The sequence below is a fragment of the Acinonyx jubatus genome, chromosome F2, assembly GCF_027475565.1.
Source record: "Acinonyx jubatus isolate Ajub_Pintada_27869175 chromosome F2, VMU_Ajub_asm_v1.0, whole genome shotgun sequence".
In the NCBI taxonomy this organism is placed as follows: domain Eukaryota; kingdom Metazoa; phylum Chordata; class Mammalia; order Carnivora; family Felidae; genus Acinonyx; species Acinonyx jubatus.
In genome coordinates this window covers 82,032,433-82,051,361 of record NC_069394.1, presented here as the reverse complement: position 1 = coordinate 82,051,361, position 18,929 = coordinate 82,032,433, and the positions used below count along the sequence as shown (strand labels likewise).

Below are 18,929 nucleotides of genomic sequence, written 5' to 3'. Positions count from 1 at the left end.
GAAGGTATACCATGGTTTATTTAACAGTCTACTTTATGTAAATGAGTATGTCAGTTATTTCTAGTCTTTTGCTATTGCAAATAATGCTGCAGTAGGTATCCTTCTATACTTATCAGTTCATGTAGGTGCAGGTATATCTGTAGAAATAATTCCCAGCAGTGAGATTACTAGCTTAAAGGATAAATGCACTTGTAATTTTGAAAAAATATTACCAAATTCCCTTTGACAGGGATGCCATGATTTTGTACTTCCACTAGCAATTTATGAGAATGCCTTTACCCTAATGTGTTTTGTCAAGTATTTAGATTTCAGCCAATGTTTTAGGTGTGCGGTTTTAATTTGCATTTCTCACTACTGAGGTGCCACATTTTTCATAGGTACAAAGGCCATTTGTGTCCCTTTTTCAGTGAACACTTTAAGTCTTTTGCCCATGTTCTATTGGGTTGTTGGTAATTTTTTCCTGACTTCAAGGGCGATTTATACTTTAGGGGAGTAATCTTTTTATATGAGAGGAGTACCAAATAGTCTTCCTATTGTGTCATTTGTCTTTTACTAGCTTGTAGTTTTTGCCATGCATAAGTTAAGGCTTTTACGCAGTTGAATTTATCAATATTTTCTATTATGAGTAGTGAATTTTGAGTCATAGTTAGAACCCCCCCAAAAAAAATTATAAATGAATTTTGATCAGGTTTATTCTAATACATTTACAGTTTCATTTTTTCACATTCAAATCTTGTCTTCACTTGCAGCCCACTGCACTCTACTAGGCTAGAAAAAGATATAGACTAGTGGATTTCAAACATTCTTTCCCCAAATTTATTATTTTTTAAGTGAAATCTCACCCTATTTTTAAAACAGAGGAAAGAAGACCTCCCCTGGTGATATAGGAGAGATCCTGTTGTGACTCTTACCCTCAACAGACTCCATGTTCCTTTCATGGAATCCTTAGGATCCTTGTAAGCAGAGTGAAAACCACAGATATCTGCAAAACAAGAACTAGGGCAAAAATTTTGATGAGAAGAGTTAATAGAAAATTTTTCCCACTTGTTTTTATGTTTTGGCATTGAATATTTGTTGATAAGACAGGACTGGGTAGGAATCAAAAATCCATTCTAGCACAGGCTTATCTTTCTTATGGGTAATTCACTTTTGCTGAGTCTCTGTTCAACTGAAAATTCCTCATAATTATACTATGTTATGAATGATACAGTGGAGAAAACATGAACTTTGGTTTCACAACAGTTCTAATCCTAAACACTTTGTAGTTGTGAGACCTCAGACAAATTATTAGAAATAATTATTTCATAATTATTAGTTCATCACAGCAAATATTTATTTGAGTGCTTTGTACATGGAAGACATTGTGCTAAATGCTGGGGATATGAATGTGAAGAAGAAAGAAATGTTACTACTTTACGGTTCAGAGGTGGAGCCAGATGATAATTATAATAATTGTTTAAATTATGCTTATTAGAACATCTTCAAAGTATCATAGGATATGTAAAAATGAACAGGGGGTTTTAGCTTTGGGAGTTCAAAGAAACTGAGATCAGATTCAGGGTTTTTTGTTTGTTTCTTTTTTTTGGTTTTTGGTTTTTGAAAATCTCAACTTAAAATTTTATTTTTAAACATATGAATAGTAAGGAATAATATTGTAAACCTCCTTGTATCCATCTGTCAGCATGAACAATTTTTAATAGCTGTGTATGAAGTGACATGGCAGAAGGAGGCCAAAACCTTTCAGGCAAATGGAGTAGCAAATCCATATACCCTGAGGCCTCAGAGTACATTTGGCAACTGAAAGGAAGACTAATATGGACAGCATAGACATCATTAGAATGTTTACATGGAGAATGGATTCTATGTATGTGGTAGATGAGGGCAAGAGTAGATGAGGAAGTACTGATTAGAAGCTACTGGGTAGTTTGGGCAAAAGAAATTATGACCTGGAATATGGCAGTGGCAGCCCAGAATGAGTGGTTAGATGAGAAATTTACAAATGGAAAGTGGGACAGGCAGGACTGGGATAAGGGACACAAAAGTGTTCACGAAAATCCCAGGTTTCAGCATGAGCTATTGGGTGGATGTTAGTGCCACTACTGAGATGGAGAATTATCTTATTCGGGGAGGAGAAAAATTTAGGTTGAAGAGTTTCTCAGACATTCAAGTGGCGATTACAGACAGGTAGTATAATGAGGCTATAGCTGAGTGGCATAGAGAAGTCTGGTGGAGATATATAATAAAGATCCAAAGGATAGACACGATAAATGGTCAAACTGTGTCAGAAGGCCTAATTGAGGCAATAATGGCAAATGAATAGGGAAAATGGATAAATTGCAAAGCAATGTATTCTTACAAAGGCAAAAAAAAAAAAAAAAAAGTGCTTCTTTGAAGCAGAAGACCAAACTCTGCTTCCACTATACTTATGAGGGTACAATGAAGAATCCTTTTCTCTTTCCCTGATACTTTGTCAACTTACTGAAATCATTGTTTTAGTTTTTTCTACAACAGACGCTTTTATTTTGGAATATTCCTACCTGGTTAGACTTTGTGATCTAATTGGGTTTCTACTCAGTCCTGGCTCCCCTTCCCATTGTATTCCGTTTTAAATTTACTTCTCAAAGTGATGAGACACTTAAGTATACTCACTTGTGGGATCTAAGAAATGGCGGTTGCCTGTCGCTCTCAAGGTGAATTATAGGACCAACACCAACAATATTGATGTCTTCCATGCAAAAAGGTGGTTTTATTAAAGCATGGGGACAGAACCAGTGAGCAGAAAGAGCTGCACTGGGGTTGTGAGGAGGAGTGGCTGATTATATAATTTCAAGTTAGCAGGGGGCTAGGGATAGTTTAAGTCTCTAAGGAATTTGGAAACAAGGTTTCCAGGACCTTAAGGGGCTAGCTGTTGTTAGGAAAAGATCACTTATTAACTATCTAATAAAACCTTAGTCATGAGACCCTTCAGATACGCATCAGTGGGCCATATGCTTGGAGGATGATTGCTAGCATGTGTCTTGGGGAGATAGAAAAAAGGAAGTTTCCAAAGGGAGTTTCATATGTTACCCAAAACTTACAGGATCCTGGAGGTCTGGCTAATGACAAGCTAAGGTTGCCTTTTGCCTCTAACAAAGAATTGACATAGAGGCAGCCAAGCTCCTTGAGGAAGGTCACTCTGCTTGTCTCAAGTATTTGTCAATGGGCTGTAAATTTAAGGAATTTTTTCCCCCTATATTTCTTTTACCTTCGTTCTCCACATCAAATATCATCTGGGAACTTGTCAGAAACACACGTTCTCTGGCACCACCCTAGACCTACAGAATCTGAAATCCAGTCATGCCTCGTTACAATAAATCTTGGCGATTTTAATGTCTCCTATATTTGAGAATTTCTGCTCAGGATACCTAACCTATCCCTGGCCCCGCCCCAATACATAGGGAAAGAACACTCTTTTCTTGGGAGTTAGGCAGATAGAACCATTCCTTAAGTATTGATTATTGAATTTGTAGCGTACTGCGAGTTTTCATGTAAGGTCAGTTGTTGCTTGACAAAACAGACCACATATGAGCTTCTTTTGAAAAAACACTTGGCGGCGGACCCCGCGAGAGGCACCCGCGTAGTAGCTCCCAACCAGGAACTCAAGGACAGCACTGTAGCCTGTCCAGAGTTCGCTCTGCACAACCTCTACCCCAACAAGGAAAGTGCGATAAACGGCGCTAACCCCTTCCCTTTCAGAGCTGGTGAGTCACCGACTACCCACGTTCACAGCCCAGCTTTATTAAACCCATTTGTGCCCAGAAAGCAAGGAGTGGCGGGGAAGCCCCGCCCCACCGCCGACAGCGCTCCAATCCCAACGCGCGCGTGGCGCGTGGCGCGCAGCGCGGGGAGGGCCTTGTGTCCGGAAAAGCCCCGCCCCTCGCCCGAGCACCCGCCAATTGTAGCGCACAGTGAGGCGCGCGGAGCGAGTTCGGTGGCGCGCTGCTTTCCGGCACCTTGAGGAGACAGCCAGCCTTTGCGAAGGCTCCGCGCGGGAGGTGGCTGAGCGTCTAGAGATGCCTGGCGGCGGTACCTCGTGTACCCGGAAGGTAAGTTGTAGACTGGGAACCAGTGCCACGCCAGGCCTGTTCTCTCTGCTTTGTCTTCAGCGGTCTCCCGGTAGCCCTCCAGCGCCAGTGTGTCCTACCCCCTCCAGTTCCCCATCGGCCAGGCCGGCGGGGCGCAGGGAGCGCTTGGGCTGGCCAGAGGCTATGAGGGGTGAGAGGCAGGCGCTGTGCTGGCTGGTGATCTCTGGCGAGGCTGCGGCTGGTTCTGTCGGTGAGCGTGGATGGAGCCTGCCTCGCAGTGTGCCTCTCCTGAGGTCGGTCTCGCCCAGGTGTGCGGAAGCAGCCCCCCGCCGGCCGTCTGGCGTCTCGCCTTCCCGGTGAGATGCGGAGGGCAGGGGGAACCGCTGGAGGTGCGGAGCGGAGAGGTCGCAGCTGGCGAGGTGACGGAAGTGAGCGACAGGAGTTGAATCTGGAACTAGCGTGTGAGCTGTATTTACCCTCGCTAGCGTTTGGCATTGTTTGTCTCTTCTTGACTGTCGTAGAACACATGGAGACAGCCCCCGTTATCTGTGTTGCCACACTTTTCCTTTCTATCCCAAACTGTTTCTGAATCTTTCTATTCCTGCCTCGGTGGGAGAAGGAGTCCGAAGCCAACCGCTGCCAAACTGTGTATACCAAATTATACCACAGTATCTGGGCACGGAGTGCGTGTGTAGGAATATTACATTAATGATATGTAAATGATTGTACTTGCATTTGTGAGTACATCTTTTCCTTCCGAAAATTGTGTTTGCCGTGGCCTTTTTAAAGCTGTTTCTGGGGCGCCTCGGGGACTCAGTCCGTTAATCATCCGACTTTGCCTCAGGTCGTGATCTCACGGTTGGTGGGTTCGAGCCCCGCATCGGGCTCTGTGCCGACAGCTGGGAGCCTGGATCCTGCTTCACATTCTGCGTCTCCCTCTCTGCACCTCCCCCACTTGTGTTCTGTCTCTCTCTGTCTCAAAAATAAATTGAAATATTAAAAAAAAATTTTAAAAAGCTGTTTCTAAGTTCCTTGCTTACAAACATGCTTGTCTCATCATACTAAAATTTAAAAAAGCAAACACAGGGCCTCCTTTTTTGACTTTTTCCTTTTACCAAATCTTCTTGGCAAAAAAGAGTCCACATATACTGGTTCAGCTTCCTTATCATTGTTATGTTTCTTTGCTTCTGGAAAGCAGAGAAAGATTGTCAGTCTCAATTTTGTAACTGTGTGGAGTAAAAGAAACCTATGTCAAACATACCTATTGATTATGAGACATCCTGATTCCAGATATAGTCAAATGTAAAAAAAAAAAAATCAAGGAAATATATGAATTTGTTAAATCATGGTCACTCTAGCATTTGACACATTTATTACGTGCTTTTATTGATGGGGGGGGGGGAGGAGCATCCCTGTCTGTTGCTTATCCTGATTCCCTCCCTGTCTGGCATCTGCTCGTTTACTTCTCTTTACTCTGTTCCTGCCATGTTCTAAGTTTTGATCTTGTGCTTTTTCTTACTTTACACATTTATTCTTGGCAACCTCATACTTTGACGTTAGCTGTCACAGCTATATAGCTGACTTTCAGATGTGTATTTGACCTTTTCCTTGAGCTCCGTTTAAACTCAGTGTATCATGAAATTATCAATTTCTTACCCTTAATCCACTAAGCCCTGACAGTTTCTCCTGCAAGTTGTTGGTCTCAGTCTATTGACAGTGATGCTTGACTAGGAATGCCCGAGGCACTTGCCTGGGCCCCTGGCTTACTTGTACTGAGCCGTTTTCCCTGACCAGGGCCAATGTTGTGGCTGGACCAGACCTTGTGGTTATTGTTATGATTGCAGGATGCACTTCAGCAACAAACATCAGGGACGTTTGAGGAGCAAGATTTACAACTCCCAGGTCCTGGAGGGTACATTGCACACCCACGTGCTACCCAGTGAGGTGGAGGAGGGCTGGGGGAAGAGGAGAGCAAGAAAACCTGAGGTCTGAGGGTGGGGTGTCTAGGGTTTTGGAGGTTCATTCTTTATTGGCTAATTTAAAGCCTCAGGGTGGGAATTAGAGCACCAGAAGGGAGAAGTGAAGTCACTCAGGTAGTCAGTTATGTAGGTTACCGAGGGTTTTCTGAAAGAGGGACCTTCATGGGTAGGGGCAGCTTAATTCCTGATCTTGTTGGTTTGTGTCATATAACTGGTGCTATGTTTGTTCAAGATGGATGTCTTCTGAAATGGATGCCTTGGCAACCAAAAATTAATGTCAGGCATTCACAGTACATCCTTAGAAATCCTAGTGTTTGACTTGAGACTCAGTTCTGCCCTCTGATTCTATTAGTTTTCAAGAACTTACCAGTTTTTCTTGTCAATAATTATATTAGTGATCTATTGCTGTTTAACAGATTGTCTCAAAACTGAAGCAGCTTAAAATAAGTGCTTGTTTTTTCATATAGTTTCTGAAGGTCAGAAATCTGGGAATGGCTCAACTGGCTGGGTCCAGCTTAGTGTCTTCTACAAGGTACAGTCAAATAAAGGGTCCCAGAGCCTGGGGATCCACTTCCAGACTCACCCATGTGTTTGTTGGCGAGTGTCAATTCCTTGCCACTTTTGTAGGGCAGTTCTCACAACATGGCAACTGGCTTTCCGAAGAGAAAGAGACAGGGAGGGGCTAAGCCCTGGTGTCTTTTATAACAGTCTCAAAAGTGACATCCCACCTCTTCTGTCCTATTCTTTTTGTCACATAGATCAACCATGTACAGTGTGAGAGGGGCTACAGAGGATGTGAATGCCAAGAGGTAGGAATGATAGGAAGTGATCCTGGAGGCTAGCTCCCCCAATACTTTTTTCCTTTTTCCTTTTCTTTTCTGTCACCCTAGGTCAGGCCCAAAGTACTTTGTGTTTGGAGTTTTTTTGTGGTACCAGCCATGTGGCTTCTGTTCCATCTTCAGAGATGACTTTCCCTTAGACACCACTTTAATTAATATTGTTGTTCCTCTGCTTAAGCATTTCACTTCTTATTGTCTACATAATCAATTATTTTGGACCTAACTTGTGCTAAAAGCCTTATAGATGTATTAATTCATTTATAGATGATTCTCTCTCTCTCTTTTTTTTAAGTAGGCTCCACACCCAGCACAGAGCTTGAACTCATGATTCTGAGATCAAGACCTGAACTGAGATCAAGAGTCAGACACTTAACCAACTAAGCCATCCAGGTGCCCTGACAGATCGCTCTTTTTTTTTTTTTTTAAACTCATTTAATTCAGCAATCCTATTAGGTACTATTATTAGTCTCATTTTATGGACAAGAAAATTGAGGCACAGTAGAGAGGTTAACTAATTTTTCCAAAGTCACACAGCAGTTAAGTGAAGAAACCAGGATTTGCACTCATGTAGTCTCTTCCAGACCTTGCTTTTTTTGTTTAGGCTCTTATAGCCTTTTATTCACAGCTTCCATAATGTGGCCATACCTTATTCCTTAACTTTATAACTTCATTCATTATTTATCCTTTAGGTAAGTAAATGGCTGTTTTCATTTGCCTCTTGGTATTTGCTCATGTTCTTAGTTTGGAGTAATGCCATTTCTTCCATTTTTGCTTACTGGAATCTTAATTATCTGTCACGTACCACCTCAAATCATCTATCTATAATCATCTATTATCTCTAATCATCCCAGTTGTAAATGAACTTTATTTTGTATTCCTGTGGAACTTTGTATTATTCTTAATAGCTTCATGTCTTATATTATTAGGTTTACTTGTACTTATCCTTATGATGTAGACATTTTAAGATTATGTTCACCCCATGTGCCCCAGAGCACCTGCCATAATACCTTGTACATATTAGGTACCTAATAAGTATCTGATGAAGGAATGAAAATGGTACTAGTTTAAAAGATTTGCAAGTATTCTAGATCTGAAGAAACATAAGGAAATACCTTATTCAGAAGACATGAGTACTAGCCTCAGCTCTGCAACTGAGTAATTTTGTAATTTTGGACAAGCCATATAGATCTTTCTGGACTCTTAAGACGAAAGCTGATATGGTCATGGACTAAAGTGGTAGAGTTGGGAATGGTATTAGGAGAGGACTGAGTTGATTAATTATAAAGAAGATGAGATTTATGCACCTGACATTGAAAGATGAAAAGAGGAGAATCAGTGGTGACTCAGAAATCGAACTTCTGAAAAACGGAAAAGTTGAGGGGAATTAACTAATTAGTTGCTTCTTACCTGATGTTAGGATATACAGATAGGTGAAAATTCAGCCCAAGGGAGAGATTGGGCTGTTGGAGAGCAGGCAGTTGCTTCAAAGACTGGCACTATTTTAGTTCTTTTCTTCCTCTTGCCTTAGGCCCCTCAGTTCAAGTTCTTTTTTCTTTTATCCTTTGTTTCCTTTCCTTGCTAGATAGCCACGAATGACTGGCTAATACTCCCCTTTCCTAGTTGCTTACCTTTTGAGATTTCCCGATACACCCCCTCACTCCTTTTGCCTCCCCAGACTGAATTATAGCTCTCCTCCCTGAATCGTAGACCTCTTTTCCCACTGAAGGAAAAACCATGTCGGCAACATCCTAAAAAAGAGAAAAGGAGAATTACATCTTCCTGATGGCACCTTCCTTCCCTAACTAATCCTTTGCGTTATCATCACAAAAACTTAATTTCTGGTGCTTCTTGCATAATGACGTGGGCATGATGATAGATATTAACTAAATATAATGTATATGTCAGTTTGAACTGAAGAGTACACAAGGCTCCATTTCAGGTGAAAGTGTTTCTCAAGAAAGGGAGACATTTGCTTCTTTGGAGCCCGTGGAGAAAGTAAGGACCCCTTTACTACAGAGATTGGATTCTGTTACAGAAGGTTAGTATGGAGAACAGGAACATGTTTCCTCTGAGACCATAGGGAAGGAGAGGTCAATAGATGGGAGGTTGGCTGATTTTTACAATGGCAGACTTTAACCTTGGGGAAGATATGATGGCTTGAGCTATGACAGTGACATGGAGAGGTAAAGGGAAGAGTGAGTATGGAATTCATGAATGTATGTGATTGTGTGTATGTGTGTACAGAAGAATGTGTGTAAGCAGAGGACTAGGGAATGATTAAGAGTATTTACCAGCAATGGCCAAGGACATGTAATAAGAAAATAGGAAGTTCTCATTTGTGGGTCTTTTTACGATAGCCCTGTGGATTGCTGATTGGTAAAGTGAGTTGGTGGAAGGAAAGGAATTTTAATGCTTGAAAGGCAACATTGGAGTCGTTGGGCATAGAGTGCAGACATTATGATAAAATGAATGGACTTGAGACTTAAAGTCTCAGTGAATTCCCAGATATTCAGAGTATTCCCAGATTCACAGATACTCAGTCAGAAACAAGGCCAGGGTACCTTCTTTGTGTGGAAGGTGCACATGATAGTTATTGTCAGGCACTTTTGTTAAAATAAGACCATGCAGAGTTAGTGGCTAGAATATATTTCCTAGCATGAGGAAATACATGAGGAAAATCTTGACATGGTGCCCTTGACTATCTCTCTGACTAGGGCAATATACCTAACATTTCTAAGTTGTAGTTTGTCTATAAAATGGGGATAATACCTATATCTTCCAGCATTAGCATGGAGACTAAATGATGAGAATGCATGAAATGATGTACTGAACGTAAAAGCACTCAATGTTAGTGGTGATGAAAGCAGTTAATAATAAAACCATGATCATGAAAGGATTTTTTTATATGATGGCAAATCTATTGTATGTGCTCTACTACTTTGCCTCTAGATTTCCCTGGAATTACTCTTAGCTTGCTGAAGAAGGACTGGAAAGAGGGCTTTGTTTTAAAGTTGTTCAGTCATGGTGAGAGATTCTCTCATAGTTATCTTGGTAGGAATACCTTACGGTTCCAATTTTAGCCCTTGATAATCTCATCAGATGGCTTACTGGTGGCTCTACTCAGAATCAGGCTACTTAGTATTGACATCTTAGTCTGTCTACATTGTCTTGTTCTTCAAATGGAAAGGAAAGAGAGCTAACATTATCAAAGATGTTCTATATGTCAGGTACTTCACACATATACCTTATTTAAGGGAGAAGATATTCTTTCTTTTTAATCAATAATATATGCTTACAAATAAGATAAAATAGTACAAAATAGTTTCTCATGAAAACCAGCAATCACTGCCCTGTTCTTTCCTGTACTTAATTCTGTGCCTGAGAGGCATTTTTTTTTTAATTGAGATAACTGTAGATTTATATTAAGTTCTAAGGAATAATAGAGATATTATGTATCCTTTACCCAGTTTGCTCCAGTAGTAACATTTTGCAAAACTGTAGTACAATATCCCACCAATATTTTGACATTAATACAATCTAATTATCTTATTCAGATTTCCCTGGAGGTATGTGTATTTACGTTGGTACATTTTTACACATGTATAGATTTATGTGCCACCACCACTAGAGATACTGAACATTCTGTTAGCTCAAGAATCCCTTTGATAATCCATCATACCTACTCGCTTCCCACTGCTAACCCCTGGCAGTTGCTAATCTGTTCACCATTTTAAACATTGCATCATTTCAAAAGTGTTACAGAGATGAAACCATGCAGTTTATAATATTTTGGGATCATTTTCTTTTTCTTTTTTTCTTTTTACTCAGCATAATACTCTGGAGATTAGTACTAGTTGTTTTGTGTATTAGTAGTGTTCATTTTTATTGCTGAGTAGTATTCCATGGAATGCACGTACTACAGTTTGGCTCAACATTTTACTTGTTGAAGGACATCTGGGCTATTTCCAGTTTTGGTTATTATGAATAAAGCTGCTGTGCACACTTATGTGCAGATTTTTGTTTGAACATAGCTTTTCTTTTTCTAAGATAAATACCTAAGAATGTAACTGCTGGGTCATATGGTAATTGGATGTTTAGTTTTCTTTTTTTCTTTTTTTAAGATTTTATTCTTAAGTAATCTCCACACCCAACGTGGGGCCCAAACTTGCAACCCAGAGATCAAGAGTCACATGCCCTGTCAACTGAGCCAGCCAGGCTCCCCTGGATGTTTAGTTTTATAGTAAACTGCTTCTCATAGTGACTGTACAGTATTACAGTCACACTGGCAATGTATGAATGATTCAGTTTCATAGATAATAAATTTATCCTTTTAAAGTATAAGGTTCACTGATTTTTTAGTGTATTCACAGAGTTGGGCAAATATTTCTAACTATAGAACATTTTCATCACCCTGAAAAGAAACCCCATGGCAACCAAAAGCTATTTTCTGTCTTCATGGATTTGCCTACTGTATATATTTCATATAAATGGAATAATATGTGGTCTTTATGACTGGCTTCTTTCACTTAGCGTAACGTTTTCAAGGTTCACCCATTGTTATTGCATGTATCAATACTTTATTTTTCTTTGAAGGTAAAATAATTTTCTATTGTATGGATATATCACCTTAAAAAAATCCATTAGTAGATGGAAATTTGGGTTATTTCCACTGTTTGGCTATTAAGAATACTGCTATGATCCTTTGCGTACCAATTTTTGGATAGACATAAGTTTTCATTTCTCTTAGATATAAACCTACTATTATAATTGCTGGGTCATATGGTAATTCTATGATTAAATTTTAGGGAACTGCTAAGCTTTGTTGCAAAGAGGTTGCATCATTTTATAGTCTCACCAGCAAGGAATGAACATTCTAATTTCTCCATATCCTTGTTAACACTTGTCATTGCCTATCTCTTGGTTTTAGCCATCTTAATGGGTAAAATTGTTTTGGTTTTGGTTTACATTTCCATAATGACTAATGATTTTGAATGCCTTTTCAAGTGCTTCTTGGCCATTTTTATGTCTTCTTTGAAGAAATATCTATTCAAGCTATTTGCCCATGTTTTAGTTGGATTATTTATCTTTTTACTGTTGTTAGTGTTCTTTATAAGTTCTTATACCACTCCTATATGAGATATATGATTTGCAAATATTTTCTCCCATTCTGTGCACTTTCTGTTTTCTTGATGGTATCATTTGAAGCACAAGTGTTTAAAAATTTTGAAGTCCACAATCTATCTTTACTTTTGTTGCTTATGCTTTTGGTGTCATATCTAGGAAATCATTACCTAACCCAAGATCATGAAGATTTATTTCAGAGAGTTTTTTCCTAAGAGTTTTATTATTTAGCTTTTACATTTAAACCTGTGGTTCATTTTGAGTTAATTTTTGTGTGTGGTGTAAGGTGTCTAGCTTCCTTCTTTTGCATGTGGATATCCAGTTGTCCCAGCACCAATTGTTGAAAAGATTATTCTTTCCCCACTAAATTGTATTGGTTTGTTTGTTTGTTTTTTTGAAATTCAATTGACCATAAATGTAAGAGTTTCTTTCTTTCTTTTAAAAAAAAAAGTTAATGTTTATTCTTGAGAGAGAGACAGAGCGTGAGCAGAGGAGGGGCAGAGAGAGGGAGACACAATCCGAAGCAGGCTTCAGGCTTCGAGCTATCAGCACAGAGCCCAATGCAGGGCTCGAACTCATGAACCATGAGATCATGACCTGAACTGAAGTCGGACACTTAACTGACTGAGCCACCCAGGCACCCCTAAGAGTTTATTTCTTAACTATAAATTCTCTTCCATTAGTCTATGTGTTATCCTTTTGCCATTACCATAGTTTCCTAATTATGGTAGCTTGTGAAGTCTCTTTTTTTTTTTTTTTTTATTTTAAAATTGTTTAAATTGTTCTGGGTTCCTTGAATTTCCATGTGAATAATAGCATCAGCTTGTCAGATTCTATAACCAGCCACCTGGGATATTTATTGGATTAAGTCTGTAAATAAATTGTAGAGTATTGCCATCTTAATATTAAGTTTTCCAATTAATGAATGTGGGATGTCTTTCCATTTTATTTAGATCTTTAATTTCTTTCAACTGTATTTTATAGTTTTCACCGTGAAAATCTTGTACTTCTTTAGTTACATTTATTCCTTAAGTATTTTATTCTTTTTCATACTGTTAATGCAGTTTTTAAAAAAATTCATTTTTGTATTGTTCATTGTTAGTATATATAAATACAATTGATTTTTTATATTGAGATTGCATTTTGCAGCTTTGCTGAACTCAATTTTATTTTATTTTTGAGATTTATACTTATTCATTAAGCTAATATTTAGTAAGCAAATTCATTTGTATCAAACACAAACAAAAAAACCCCATACAATAACATGAGACAGTTTTAATATACATGGGGAATATAGCATTTGAAATAAAGTCTCCTTTTCAAAGATCAGTGCATCTAGATTGGTTAGCCTACAAAATTATAATCTTTGATTATCAAAACAAAACTAAACAAAAAATGACATTTTAAAAAGAAAGGAAAATAATAGTTTCAAAAGCATAGATTTTTTTTCAAAAATGTCAAATAGAAAAGTTAAATATTGCATACCCTAACTGAACAAACGTGAAGAAAATCTTTACCTATAGACCTAAAATGAATCCATGCAGATTTTAAAAACTTATTCTACCTTGTCTTTATTATTTTATATATTTCCTAATATATATTTAACAAAAATGATAATGCTTTCAAGATACAGACTATGTAAAACAAGATCATTTTTATCAGTAATTTAAAGGAGAAAAACCCCTAAAGTATAACTCTATAGAGACGCAAAGCAAGCTCTGAAGCAAAGGGTGACCATGATGGTCTCAAAGTAGAAATGTGTGACTTTTATTTAAACTTTAAAATGGCAGGCTGCTGGGCTGCCTGACCTGCTCAGTTGGAAGAGCATGTGACTCTGCATCTCAAGGTCATGAGTTCAAACCCCACATTGGGTGTAGAGATTACTAAGAAAAAAAAAAAAATTAAAACTTAAAAAAAAAATAGGCCACCTAATTAATCTAGACCCTAGGGAAAGCAGGATGGGACAGGAAGTAAGATCTGGGACAAAAGAGACTAAACTGCTAAGAAAATAATCTTCTTTGTCTTTAGTATCTCTTTTGACTTCTCACTGAGTACAAAGATAAAGAAAAACTACTCATTCCTAGTACAGGGTCAATAAAAAGTAAAATGGAAAAACTTATCTTTTGCTATGTTCCACTAATGTTTTACCTATAAAAATGGGAAGCAATTTAAGGAAATCTATACTTTCACCTTAAGTGAATTAAAGACAATTAAATTTTAAGCCAATCCTTTAACTATAGCAGTAATATTCTATTCTAAAAGAATTGTCTGAGAAGGGAGAAAGTAGGCAGCTATAGTAAGCTCCATGTGCATTGAATCTTTATACTCATTTGTCTTTTAAGGACAAAAACATTTTAAGTTATCATTTCCTCTTTAATCCTCTAAAATCCAATGCAAAAGAAGATGAATCTAGTCTCACCCATGCCACAGATGTAGAAACAAAAGCAGAAAAAGATTAAATGACTCATAAGCTAGGTTATGCCATTACAAAATGGGAACAAAGTCTGACCTGCTCCTTTACTTATTAATGTGTTATAGACACATTAGTAAATATCAATGAAGTGATTAAATACTAAACTGGTCTTATCTTCCATATAACTTAAGATGGAAGGGGAAGCACTTAATGAAAAATATTTAAAATAAAACATAAAAACTCTTTTGTAGGGATTCCTTAAATTCCACTTTTCAACTTTTAATAGGTGTGCTAATTTACACAGGACACATTACCATTTACTATGTAACATTAAAGTTCCCAGTGAAGAAACTGGTCACTAGTGCAATAAGAAGCACCAGGAAAAAAACAAATAAACAAATAAATAAAGGCCAGCCTGTTGAGAATAATGGAGGGGAGAGACAGGAGGAGACTGGGTCCTTTATGACAGAATTTAGCCTGTACTTACTTGGAACCATCTTCCTCCAGACGCTCTGTTGTGAAAGATAATTAAATGTCTTTATTTTTTTTAAGCAAAAAAGAAAAGAAACTGCTCATAAACTCTTATGTAGAATTCATCAAAAAGATTTTTTTTCTTGGAGCAAAAATGGTAGAAATCCTGGGTTTTCTAGAGACTTGAATGAATATGAAGCTATGAAGGGTACACAAAGCTGAAGTACCTGGAATCATTTGGTTGCCTGTAGTCTTCAGCAAGATCACAATGTACTCAAAGATTCTTTGGCCTTTTCAACCATATTTGCCTTGAAAGTCTTCATTAATATCCAGTGTTAAGATAGGGATTTCTTGTAGAAAATCAAAGTTGATTTTCAGTGTTCTATGCAGGACTCAGCTTTCATGCTTATAGTGAAGCTTCTGTATACATTCAAGAATGCCTTGGTCTTCATTTCTTTCTCATGTTCTATTCAAGCATTTCTCTGCAGTGGCTCGAAGCTAACTGATTGCATCCAGTTCAGAGCTTTGGCCAAACTTTAGATTCATCGAGTCATGCCAGTCTTGATAAATTGCCTACTCTGTTTCATTCATGTAGTCATACTGATACAAACTAGATGCAAAACTATGCCTATACCTATATAGAGGTTGTTCAAAATTGATAACAGGCTTTTCTGCATCTTTGAGCGTGCTATTGAGACAAGCAAGCTAGGCTCATATTCGACTGAGGCAGGCATATGATTGGAAGGTAAAAGACTGTCATTCAGGTTTCTCATATATCATCTGAAGAACATTCCCACCACTTTTTTAAAATGTTAGTTCCTCAAAGTCGTCTTGAGTACTTTGAGCATTGCACCATCTGGCAGCAGGTTCAGGAACCACTTCCCAATCTTTGCAGACCTGTTTAAGAATATTCACAAATGTCTTCCCTGAAGCAATGTTCCTTTCGATGACAGTTTTCTTGGTGCAGGTCCCCTCAGAGCTGGTCATGGGAGATGGGCGTCTCGTCTTGGATGGGGTGGCCATTCTGGTCTTGTGGTAGCCTGAGCACATTGGGCAGGGAGGGGTGGGAAGTGGCCATAGATGTATGTACTGGGGCTTACGCCACCAAAGAACATGATTTGACATGCAGGCTGAGCTCCCGCCTGCAGCAGCTGAACTCATTTATTTTAATAGTTGTGTGTGTGTATTCCTTAGAATTTTCTACATATAAGATCATGTCATCTCAGAATAGAGATAATTTTACATTTTCCTTTCCAATCTGCATGTCTTTTATTTTTTTCTTGCCTAATTTCATTGGCTAGAACCTTTAGTACAATATTAAATATAAGTGGTAAGAGCTGACATACTTTTCTTGATCCTTAGGAAGAAAACTTTCAGTGTTTCACTATTACGTATGATGTTAGGTGAGTTTTTTGCAGATATTCTTTATCAGATTGAAGAAGTATTCTGTTGCTAGTATGTTGAGAATTATTATCATGGAAGGCTGTTGACTTTTGTTAGTTATTTTTTTACAATTTAATTAGATAATCCTATTTTCCCCTTAATATAGTTTATTACATTGACTTTTGGATGTTACATAAATCTTGCATTCCTAGGGGAAAAACCCTAATGATTATGGTGTATAACCCGTAGTTTATGTTGCTAGATTCATTTTGCTAGTATTTTGTTGAGGATTTTTTTAAATCTATATTTGTAAGAGGTACTGGTCTATAGTTTTCTTGTGATGTCTTTGATTTTGTTATGAGGGCATTTGATTTCATAGTATGAATTAGATATTCCCTCTTCTATTTTTTGGAAGGATTTGTGAAAGATTGGTATTAATGCTTTTTAAAATGTTTGGTATAAATAACCAGTGTAGCCATTGGAGCCTTGGATTTTCATTGTGGTAAATTTTTAAATTATGAATTCAAGCTATTATATTTATTCATACATGAGTATTTTTATTTCTACTTGAGTCTGTTTTGCTAGTTTGTGTCGTTCATTTTATTTCAGTTATCTAGTTTGTTGGCATGCAGTTGTTCTTATAGTGTCCCTTGTAATCCTTTCTGTAACTTTGATAGGACTCCTCTCTATTTTTCGTTCTTGATTTTTGCAATTTGAATTTTTTCTCTTTTTTTCTTGGTTAGTTAGTCTACCTAAAGATTTGTCACTGTTGTTGATCTTTTCAAGGAACCAACTCTGGATTTTGTTTATTTTGTCTTAATCCTGTTTTACCTATTTCTGCATAATTGTTCTCATTTCCTTCCTTCTGCTTGCTTTGGATTTAGCTTGCTCTTTTCAAATTTTCCAAGATGAAAGATTTATTAAATTGAGATCTTTCTTTTAAAAAAAATAGGCATTTACAACTATAGATTTCCCTGTATGTAACTATAGCTTTCTTTGCCATGAGTTTTTTTTGTTTTTTTTTAATGTTTATTTTTGAGAGAGAGAGTGAGCGAGCAGGGGAGGGGCAGAGAGAAAGGGAGACAGGAGACAGAGAATCCCAAGCAGGCCCCACACTGTCAGCGCAGAGCCTGATGCTGGCTCGAACTCACGAACCACTAGTTGATGACCTGAGCCAAAATCAAGAGTCAGTTATTTAACTGACTGAGCCACCCAGGTGCCCCTCCATGAGTTTTTTAAAGTAACTTGTTGAATTTACTTATGTGTTCTAAACATGTTCCCATTACATGTTGTGTATTTTAATACATTGCCTATTAATAACTAGGTTCTGTAATTTGTGATTTGAAATTTACTTTTTTTTTTAATTTTATTTTTAATTTTTAAAAATTTACATCCAAGTTGGTAAGCATATAGTGCAACAGTGATTTCAGGAGTAGATTCCTTAATGCCCCTTACCCATTTAGCCCGTCCCCCCTCCCATAGCCCCTCCAGTAACCCTCAGTTTGTTCTCCATATTTATGAGTCTCTTCTGTTTTGTCCCCCTCCCTGTTTTTATAATATTTTTGTTTCCCTTCCCTTATGTTCATCTGTTTTGTCTCTTAAAGGCCTCATATGAATGAAGTCATATGATTTTTGTCTTTCTCTGACTAATTTCACTTAGCATAATACCCTCCAGTTCCATCTACGTAGTTGCAAATGGCAAGATTTCATTCTTTTTGATTGCCAAGTAATACTCCATTGTGTGTATGTGTGTGTGTATATATATAAGTGGTAAGATATATATATATATCACATCTTCTTTATCTATTCATCTATCAATGGACATTTGGGCTCTTTCCATACTTTGGCTATTGTTGATAGTGCTGCTCTAAACATGGGGTGCATGTATTCCTTCGAAACAGCACACCTGTATCCCGTGGATAAATGCCTAGTAGTGCAATTGCTGGGTCATAGGGTAGTTCTGTTTTCAGTTTTTTGAGCAACCTCCATCCTGTTTTCCAGAGTGGCTGCACCAGCTTGCATTCCCACCAGCAATGCAAAAGAGATCCTCTTTCTCCTCATCCTCACCAACATCTGTTGTTGCCTGAGTTGTTAGGTCATCAGAGGAAAGTGTATAGCAATCCAGACCTTTTTAAAGAAGGAAGAAAGATCTCAGATACACAACCTAACCTTACGCCTTAAGGAGCTGGAAAAAGAACAGCAAATAAAACCCCAAATCAGCAGAAGACAGGAAATAATAAAGATTAGAGCAGAAATCAATGCTATCGAAACCAAAAAAAACCAGAACAGATCAATGAAACCAGAAGCTGGTTCTTGGAAAGAATTAACAAAATTGTTAAATCACTAGCCAGTTTGATTAAAAAGAAAAAAGAAAGGACCCAAATAAATAAAATCAAGAATGAAAGAGGAGAGATCACAACCAACACAGCAGAAATAAAAACAATAATAAGAGAATATTATGAGCAATTGTATGCCAATAAAATGGGCAATCTGGAAGAAATGGACAAATTCCTAGAAACATATACACTACCAAAACTGAAACAGGAAGAAATAGAAAATTTGAACAGACCCATAACCAGTAAGGAAATGGAATTAGTAATCAAAAATCTGCCAAAAAGCAAGAGTCCAGGGCCAGATGGCTTTCCAGGGGAATTCTACC

General features: G+C 37.9%; 1 protein-coding gene and 1 pseudogene across 1 annotated transcript in view; one reads left to right on the top strand and one right to left on the bottom strand.

Annotated features, from left to right (window-relative positions):
• Positions 1 to 3,929: 3,929 nt before the first annotated feature.
• Positions 3,930 to 18,929, top strand: part of SPIDR (scaffold protein involved in DNA repair) — a 493,308-nt gene continuing 478,308 nt past the window's right edge. The window contains exon 1 of the mRNA XM_015071433.3: positions 3,930 to 4,085. Within this exon, the coding sequence (XP_014926919.1) occupies positions 4,053 to 4,085 (33 nt within the window). The 5' untranslated portion in view covers positions 3,930 to 4,052. The remainder of the gene's footprint in view (positions 4,086 to 18,929) is intronic.
• LOC106974244 (deoxycytidine kinase-like) lies at positions 15,040 to 15,910 on the bottom strand (annotated as a pseudogene).